The sequence below is a fragment of the Citrus clementina genome, unplaced genomic scaffold, assembly GCF_000493195.1.
Source record: "Citrus clementina cultivar Clemenules unplaced genomic scaffold, Citrus_clementina_v1.0 scaffold_3, whole genome shotgun sequence".
NCBI lineage: Eukaryota > Viridiplantae > Streptophyta > Magnoliopsida > Sapindales > Rutaceae > Citrus > Citrus x clementina.
This window is the reverse complement of record NW_006262339.1, coordinates 8,371,466-8,381,744: the sequence shown is the minus strand read 5'-3', so window position 1 is coordinate 8,381,744 and position 10,279 is coordinate 8,371,466. Positions and strand designations below refer to the sequence as shown.

The 10,279-nt window shown below is 30.9% G+C and overlaps 1 protein-coding gene across 1 annotated transcript; it reads right to left on the bottom strand.

Annotated features, from left to right (window-relative positions):
- Positions 1-1,496: 1,496 nt before the first annotated feature.
- On the bottom strand, positions 1,497-3,267 carry LOC18046663 (pentatricopeptide repeat-containing protein PNM1, mitochondrial). Its single transcript, XM_006440731.2, has one exon. It carries the CDS (start codon positions 3,245-3,247, stop codon positions 1,736-1,738), a length of 1,512 nt encoding a protein of 503 aa, XP_006440794.1. The 5' UTR covers positions 3,248-3,267; the 3' UTR covers positions 1,497-1,735.
- Positions 3,268-10,279: the final 7,012 nt, after the last annotated feature.

Below are 10,279 nucleotides of genomic sequence, written 5' to 3'. Positions count from 1 at the left end.
TCATGTTTAAAGATGGCCAATGAGCCGGGCAACATGCGGCACAACACAGCATGAGAGCGTTTCGATAGGGCACGCGTCAAGGTTCGACGTGCACGTGAGTTGGGCCGGTTCTAGAATTTTAGGCACGCGGATCTTAAAAGTACGACACGATTAGAGATAGACCAAAGCACGGCACGCGAAAAGACACGTAATAAACACACTTGATTGATGGGATAACACGCGGCCCGTGAGTTATCAATAGCACATGGGCCAAAGTATATCAAAATAAAAAATTTTAATGAAAAGTAAATATAAAATGTTATGATTTTATAAATATCTTAAAATTAAAATTTTTAATATATTTTTTAGCATAAGTTTTTAAAAATTAATTTAAGTCTTAGTTTAAATAAATATTATAACTGTTTTGTGTTTATAATTTATTAAATGAATAAATAAATATAATGATTTTAATAAATATAATGATTTTAATAAATAAAATTATAAATATAATAATTTTATAAATGATAAATAAATTTTTTACAACATTAATATTTCATTTTTGAAATCATAGCCTAGTTCATTTTTACGACATTAATATTTTACGTATTTATACACAAAAAAAATTATGAACGAAATATTTGTAGGTTGTGACTTGTGATTTGTTATAATTGATATCTTGTAGTTGTGACATCTTGTAATCGTTATTCTAGGATTGTAATTTTAATTTTCATTAATTATTACTATGATTTATGGAATTAAATTTATATATTGTTATGTTATGATTAGTTATTGTGAAATTAAATATATAATTGTAAAATTATGATAAACTAATAATAAAATGTTAATTGTTCTCTTAATAAAAATTGTTGTTGTTGTTGTTGATCGGCTTAAAAAAGTACTCCAAACACGTGAGCTTGAATAAAATATGTCAGGCACGTGGGAGCACGCTTGACATGTGGGTTTGAAGAAAAAAAAATTGATGAGTCTTTTTTGGGAACGGCACGAGTGGGCTCATGCCGTGAGCCGTGCGCCGTGCCGGGCCCTTATAAAAAAAATTTAGGCATAACCCACCAACTTGATGGGTTATACCATGTCAGCCCATGGACCCTAGTGGACCAAAATTTGACGGCATGTTCGTTGACCATCTTTAATCATATTGTATATTTTCTCTAGTGTTCCAAATTATTGTATTGAGTGTGTATCCTGAAAATTATATATGAATAACCTATTTGCATCAAAATATTATTTTGAGGGGCAAATGTAGTCTTAAAGACCGTGCACAGCACGCCCTGACTTTTATTTGTTTTATTTATAACCATATTCTATTTTCCACCGCAACTTATTTATGATTTTATCTTAATTATTTTACTACACATTTCTCGAACAAAAATAGAATAAAATGTAGATCACATAAACAGATCAAATATTTTACATCTATCAAATAAACAAAATTGATAAAGATTACAAGCAAGCGAAGCAAAAAATTCACAGGTTCTATTAGTACAAAGAATAATTTGAGACATCAAAGGGTTCACTAGACTAAACAATCGATGCTCATGAAAAAATGAAGAGAGTATACTTCAAATCAAGAGTAAACAAAAGTTTATTTTTCTAATGTTGCAATTACTGAAAGGATAACAACAAGAACATTAAAAACAACACTGAACCTCAAAAACAAATTAGCAAATTTCAGAATAGGACCTTGGCCCTTGGTAATTCCACATTGCAAAAAAAAATTAAGTGAACACCAAAAGTTTCATCGCATCATCATTCGTTTTGGCTTCTTCACAAAACTTAATCGGATTTGCTTCAGGCGTCTCCTCTTTCTTGCCATTTTCTCAGGTAATGTCTCCCTCTTCTTCCCTTTTTTCACTGCAATCGGTTTCTTCAAGTACCTTGGATCCACCCTATACTCCTTTGGCTTAACCTCCACCCCATTTCTCACTGCCTCATCGAACAATGCATTAGCCTTATCAACTCGATTATGAGCACACCATTTCGTCATCAACAAATCATATGTCTCGGAATCAGGATTGTGCCCATCTGTCTTCATCTTCTCAAACACACTCATCGCCTGTTCGATCCTCTCAATCCCACACAGTCTCGTCAAGAACTCATAATAATCCTTCTTACCAATTGCATAACCAGCACTTTTCATTCTATCAATCATTTCATCACCTTCTCCAACCCTTGCAGCCTGATACAAACTCTTAATCAAAACAAGGAATGTAGTCTCATTCGGATGACAGCCCCATTCTCCCATCCTATAAAACAACTTAACTGCATCCTCAGTTCTCCTAATCTTGCACAAGTTACTAATCAACACATTGAATGTCTCCACATTTCTTGGAACCCCATTATACTCCATATCCAACAACACCTTCTCAGCCTCAGAATCAAGCCTAAACGGGTCTTTTTTCCTACAAAGCTTAGAAACACAATCAAGAATACAGTTGTAAGCGACTGTACCAAGCTCAAAGCCCCCTCTGTACATCTCCCCAGCTAATCTTTTTGCTTCATCAAGCTTCCCATCAACACACCAACCTTTAATCAACAAATCACATATCTTATCATCGGGGAATATCTCATTAGCAGTGTCTTTCACCAATTTCTCCGCATAACTTGCATACCCATTTTCACATAACTTCTCTACAACCAATCTAAGAGAATCTTTATCCCTTTTAAACCCATAATCTCTCTCCATTCTCTCAAAAAACCCTAAAACCTGAGTAGGCCTACCCGCCCTAACCAATCTATCAATGCAAGATGCTAAGGTTTTAGGTCCCAAAACTTCCTTATTGTCAACAAGAAAATCATGGATGGCTTTGAAATCCTTTCTGCGACCGAAATAGTCAGTGAAAAAGGACAGCGTTTCATCAGTGTGTGAAAAATTTGCATTTTGAGTAAGCCAGTGGTTAAACCCTAGAATCGCACGGCCGGCTTCAGGCGAAAAATTGAGTGTGGATTGGACCAGCGAAGGCGTGGGCGTTACGTGAGAGAAGATGAGATGGAGTCTCTGAGAAATGGGTAATGGGTCAGCCTCAAGATTCTCGAGTAACTCTCCGGAGAGAGAGCGGGCGATTACTTGATCTGGGTCATCTATGGTTTTAGGGTTTGAGGTGGGTTTAGAGGAAAAGGGTTTAGAGAGGAAATTGAGGTAATGAGTGGGGGAAAAACGGGAAAAATAAGTGGATTGTGGAGAAATGAAGCGGTGGGGGCGCTGTTGAAGGAGGAGTCTGCCGAGTAGCAGAGAGGTCGAAGGAGGCATTTTCGCAGAGGCAGAATCAAGGGGGGTAGTCGAGTAAAACGCTGAGATGGGAGCAATTGAGAAGCTACAAAATTGGGTTTTGGGCCATAACATTGGTCCAATTAGGCTGCCCAACCCAAGAGCGTAGGGCCCAAATGAGTTTTGTTTGGGTAAGGGTGCTAAGTGAGCACATAGCATGTCCTAATGATACTTAGGCTTAGTTATCCATTTTCAGTCTTATAAAATGTGGGTAGGCTCTATTAAGGAAGCACCAAAAAATATGGATGAAAGAAAGCCTAAGGCTTAAAATGGTTTTCTTATAGTTGGGGAAATAAATTCATGATAGCCAACACGTGATTGGCTAAAGTGTCTGCTACACTATTATTCTGTCCGTAAGCCTGGGAAAAAATGAAAATTCATACATATAAAAGATGACAACAACAATTGATATTGCAAGTTATACAACTAACAATTGATAAAAAGACAAATGTAATTTTGAATTACTTTGTTTATCCATTTTTAATGTAAATTCACATATGACAAGTAGTTATTGGATTGTTGTAAAACTGACATAATACTTTAATTACGTATATAAGTATACAAAAGACATGGGGTATGAGACTAATTCTTAATAATTATAAAAACAGGTGAGGTCATTCTAAGTTCGGTGTTTAAGAAACAATGAATTCGAGCTAGCTAGTGTTTTTTAACTTTTAAGATTGAGGTTTGAATTAGCTATAATTGAATTGTGTTATTGTATCTTTGATCATGATCAACCTAAAATAGTAAGACTTAATAACAAGAAACGATCGTAATATCCAATACGACATTGGCATGTAAGTGTTTTAATTGTTGGAGCTTGAGAGATTATAATCCATTAGCTTATCACAGAACCCAAATTACATTAGAATATGTAATCAACTGTTTGTCGAGATTGTAACACTGTTCGAACCAAGTCTTATTTATTTATTTATTTGGAATCAGTGAGGACGCCATGTCAATTCCCAAGTTACTGACTTCTGAGAAATTTCTACCCAACATTGCATTTGAGGGAAAGTGAAACCAAATGGTAGAGGTCGACTTCAAGATCTTGGTAATTATATAATCCATTAATAGAACTAACCCATAAATAGAACTATCTCCTACAACAAGTTAATAATCAATATCCAATATATACACACACAGACGCGCACACAGAGATACACGAAAATGCTGACTCTATACATTCGTTAATTGATTAATCTAAGTCTTTGGAACTTTGTAATTATTGTTCAGAAGCTTGTGTTGTTTCTATGGTCAAAATTGCCTGTTTTTAATTAATTATGGGATGCCATATCTAATAAAAAACCTACTACTGTAATGTGATCTTCGTGGGAAATCACATTAAATTCAACCTAACAAATCTTTGAATATAGTGACATGAGAACTAACCTTTTTGAGTTGAAACGTATAAAATCGAGGATGCATGTGGAAAATGGTATTCTTTTATTAAAATGGAAATGCCTTGAACAAGATTGGAATAGACAATCTTTGGAAGCATTTCCTGGATTTAGAAGCCATGTAATTATAAGAATATTCGACCTAGTTTATAGGTATATATGCATGACAAAAAATCTAATCCCTTCATCATTGACTGCAAAAATGTTTCATAAATACAATATCAAGTGGCATTTGCTTCGAATTAATTATTGTGAAAAAATGGAAGCAAAAGATCAAAGAAAACTGTAAGTAAGGAAATTAAGTAGTTGTTGATCTAGGAATTGTTTGAATATATAATAGATCAAATGTGAAAAACATTAATAGAGTTCACATCAATTGAACGCCAATTGAATTTAATCTGCATAACAATTAAAACGATTTAAATGCAACTCATCATTGATAATACTATGGTCTTGGCCATCATATTGGAATATAATTTCTGCCAGGTTTTACGTATTTATTATCTTTTACTAATTAACTATATTTATACAAAGTTCTGAGCAATACAAATTCATGTGTTGCGGAAAATTGCATATGATTAATCAAGTTTGTCCCATCTCATTCGCCATAACTAATAGAAAGATAGCAAACATTTTAAGAGGAATAAGTACCAATCAATTTGCACTAAAATTGATGAAACTAGTCAAAATCAAAGGTTTCGATTGTATTGCTTTGCCTTGAACTGTAATAGGAAAATATTCACACTCAAAACTAATACAAATGTTTAAGAAACTTGATTATGACCCCGACTCTACGAACCCGAAGAAAGGCTGCCCATGAGCATCATGGCATAGGTAAAAGGGAAGGGAGAGGCAAGCCCCCCCATCTTCCGCATATCTTGCTCATCCGACATGGCACTAATACAAATGTTTAAGAAACTTGATTATGCTCTTTCTTAGGGTAAAAGCTCGTTTAGTCCCTATATTTTGAAGTTAGTGCCCGTTTAGTCCCTATATTTTTAAAAATATCTCAAATCATCCCTACCATTAAATTATTGACACTTTTGCCATTATCTTTTGTTCCTTTTAACTTATTTTTATAATATTGCCCTATTATAATAATTTTTTAGACATTATTAAAAAGAAAAAAATAACCCTATTATAATAATTTTTTTAGACATTATTAAAAAGAAAAAAATAAATTGCCAGTTTAACACCAAAAAATAAAATAAAATAAAAATATATATTAATTTTTGTGGAACACACTCTTGAGTTAAAATATTAATTTTTCTAAAAAAATTGATAATGTAATTTTTTACGATATTAATTTTTTAGACATACGTGAGCTTCCACAAAAATTAATATATACCTTTTTTGTTTTTATTTTATTTTTGAGTTTAATTTGATAATTTAATTTTTTATTAATATCCAAAAAAGAAACATTATTGTAAAAATGTAATAGTGTAAAAGCAAGTTAAAAATAATAAAAAATAATGGCATAAGTGTCAATATTTAGTAGCAGGGACGTTTTGAGGTGTTTTTAAAAATACAAGGACTAAATGGACACTAACCTCATAATATAGGGATTAAACAAGTTTTTACCCCTCTTTCTTAGTATTACTGTGATTTTAATTGTCATTGTCATCGTTGCAATCACATAACGGTAGAGATGATAAAGAAGATGCATAATTAGGAACTTAGGTATGAACTCTGGATCCCATTCAATTCATTGACATAGAGCATAAATAAAGAACATACCCAATTCGCATGGACCTACATATAAAATGAAAAATAAAGGAAATTAGGATATGAAAAAAAAGCATAAGATGGGATAATTTGATGATCAAGAAAGGGATCCACTATATAAATTAATTATTAGCCTACGGTATGAATCCTTTGACGCCGCCAAACAATTTTTTCGTAGAAATTTTCTAATTTGCACCCTGTGAAGAAGGTTGGTCTTATAATCCCCAGCATAATCGTTCGTTGATTGCTCAATCAGCATCCCTTTGAGTACATGATTAATCTAATTAACTAATTAAGCACTTCATCAATTTTAATAGTAGCCCGTTAGGAGCAGATAGGTACTTTTATGTTAAAGCCACATGTGTACGCTGGAGAAGCATCGAACAAGAGAATATTATGATGATGGTTTTACCAAATCATCCACTATATGTGTAGGCATTACATTTAACCTGAAAAAAGTTTTTTTTTTTTAAATTTTTTAATAATCCCAGCTAGTACAAGATATTTTAATATTCGAATTTTAAATGGAGGTATATCTAGGTAACGAGGGTTATGGTGGTGAGTGATGATTTGTTCAAATGCTTAATTCTTCTAGGGTTTTCCTTTTGGTTCCCTTTTGTAATCAAGTTGAATAGTAATGCAACACTGCTTTTTGTAATTGTTTATTTCGCCCTAAATCATGGCTTCCTCGAGGGCAAGCATGAAGGCCATGGTGGGCCTCATGTGCTAGCTAGCATGCTAGAGGCATCCGGAAAAATATTATACACTTTCCTCTATCTTCATTAGGGTTAGTTTCATGTTATGGGATTCTCACAGACACCTTTTGGTTTTTTTTTTTTTTTTTTGGCTTTTATATATTCATTGTGTGTAAATTGGATGGGTGGGTAGGGGGAAAGAGACAGAAGGATATGTTCTAATACCTTAATTTATAAGAAGCAATCGAATCGCAAGGCCAGTATTCATCACTTGAATAATTCATTATGAATAGATTTGTTTTGGGTTCAATATCCACAAAAAAAAAATTATAAGCAAAACCGTCCGTACATATTTTTTTGAAGGAAAAAAAAAAGAGTGATGATATCTCCGCTCCACATTTTTTGTGAATTCACTGTATTTTCAAAAAATAATTAAAAAAATTGCACATTATCTTTAAAATTTTAAAATCAAGAAGAGTTTTGAAGAATTAATTAATTAAATCTATCTTAATTCACTTTTTTGTGACTTAGATTTTTTTAATATATTTGAATACAAAGATTGCTTTGTAAAATTATCAAGAATTTACTTTAACTTCAATCTTTTTCTAATTTGTACCAAACTTGTTGTTTCTAATACTAATTTATTAGTATGATTATTATTTTTTAATTAAACTAACATAGTGTCTTTATGGCACAATTCTCATGTAAATCAGTAGGCTGTCAAATTTATGTCATTTACACGTAAGAGTAGTGAAATAATAATTAGGTTTCATTTAAAAATATTAGATTATAAGTCGCAAAATTAAATATCTAAATTATTAGACACAATAACTCATGTTTTATTTTTACATCATAATAATAAAATAGTAAAATAAAGCTTATATTAAAATTTATGATTAAAGATGGTCAAAGAACCTAATAAAAAATTAATGGAATGATTTAATTAATTAACTGTATTAAACTTTTATTAATTTATATTTTTTAAAAATATTGTGAACTTATTGTAATTATTTTCTAGAAGTGGGTGACTCACAACTCTCTCAAAATTTGAAAAAAATATTTATAAGGACTAAATAATCATACTTCTTAATTTTTGAACAAAAGAACTATCCTCATTTTAGGAAACTTTTTTTCCCCTCAAACTTACGTACATAAGTCAATAATTTAAATAATAAAAAAAACCTCATTGTCTCCAATATTTTAGTAAAAATTATTAAGTACAGACATACCTGTAAAATACAAATATGAGCTAATATATCAGTAACTAGTTATACAAAAAAATTATAATAATAAAATGTGAACTCTAATGCAATGTTTTTGTGTTTTTCGTGCATTAGAAATTGATGAACTTTTGTATTTAAACATTAGTTACAGCTGCTTATGCTTGTAAGTTGTAACTAGCTCAATTCCGTGTATATTTTTTAAAAAATTATAGTGTTCACACCAAATACAGATCTAATATATATGCTAAAAATGGTTTATGTGTATAACGCATTTTCACCCCAAATGAGAAAAGCTAAGAACAGAGGCAGTGAAGGAATTGGCAATTTCAGAGCAAAGCTAGTCTATTGGTGGTCAAAGGAATTAATACGATCCCACTTTTATTTTTGATCACTTTATTTATTGACAAATTAATTATTATTATTTGATTTTTTATCACTTTATTGAACTAAAAGAATGCAGCATAATCAATTTCCTTTCTAACCCGCCAATTAGAGGTACGGTATATATATTTACCTATATATGCTTTATTGATTAATTTATAGTTAATTCTTCATCAAATCTTCTGCACTAATTATTAAATCTTAGATACAATTCCATGAATAAAGTTTCTCCTATAAGATTTACTCATGACATCACAGCCATACACATACTAAGCTAGGACCAAGAATAAGCATCAAATGTTGAAGGAAACTACGAGAGAAAGTGTACCAATAATTAATTGGGTTTGTGTTTGGTACAATGTGTTGCATTATATTGTATTAATTATATTGTATTATAATATATTACATTAAGGTGCATTATATTAATAGTGTGCTTACTTGAGGGTTTAGGGAATAGGAACGAAAGAATAGGAATGAAACCAATGTTTACTTGGCAAAATGTAATATGGGAATAGGAATAAAATGTGTGGGTCTCACACAATTTGGGAATAAGGAATGGAAACTCCATTCTCATGGACGGTTGGGAATGTAAATGAATGAATGAAAATGAAACCCATGTTTACTTTTATATTCCTCTAATTTTTTTTTCATATTTTCCGAATTACCTTCGTTCAAATCACAATTAATTTTATTATTTTAAATGTCATTATTATTATTATTAATTTTTATTAACTTTATTATTTTAATTATTATTAATTATTGTTATTTTTATTAATATTATCATTATTAACATTTATTATTTTTATTATTAATTTTATTTTTTTAATTAATATTATTTTTATAATAATATTTATACATGTATCTATTTAATAAAATTACATTATTTAATACTATGGGTATTTTGGTAAATTGATTTTCGTTTCCATTCCTCATTCACATTTATTTTACCAAGTAAACACATCAATGACATTTCAGCACATTCTCATTCCCATTTATTTTTGCCAAGTAAACATTGGAATCTCATTTCTATTCCTGATTCTAATTCTGAGCCAATTCTCATTCCATCTCATTCCCATTCCATAAAATAAACACACCATAAGTTGTAATGCAATACTATGTTTCGTGTAGTATGGATTGTGTTATGTAAAACAATATTATATTATATATATGAACGACATTTTAATGCAATACAACTTAAACCTTATCCCCCATGGATTTATTTTATAGACCTTTCATTCTATTTGTCACCTTTCTAATGTAGTGTAATGCAATCAGAAATTGTAGCCAAACCTGGATTATCATAGGAACAATGTTTTAATGTAATGTTATATACAATGGAATGCAAACTACTAAACATATAAATACATTCCATTCGATTTAGCTTGATTGTGATATTGTACTTTTAAAGTCACGTTGTTGTGAAATGAAGCACTGAATATTAAATGTAAGTGGATATATATACATTAATTGGTAATTGTAGCTTATAAAGTTAGGTAAGGGTAGTTAAATTTAAGCAGTTTTGTGGGATATCATCAACTTGGCTCTCAAAATAAAGTTGCAATTGTTACTAAATACTTTGCTTTGGAAGCA

Bases quoted from the DNA above. Each gene is read 5' to 3' on its own strand.
- LOC18046663 (XM_006440731.2), bottom strand. From the start codon at position 3,247: ATGCCTCCTTCGACCTCTCTGCTACTCGGCAGACTCCTCCTTCAACAG.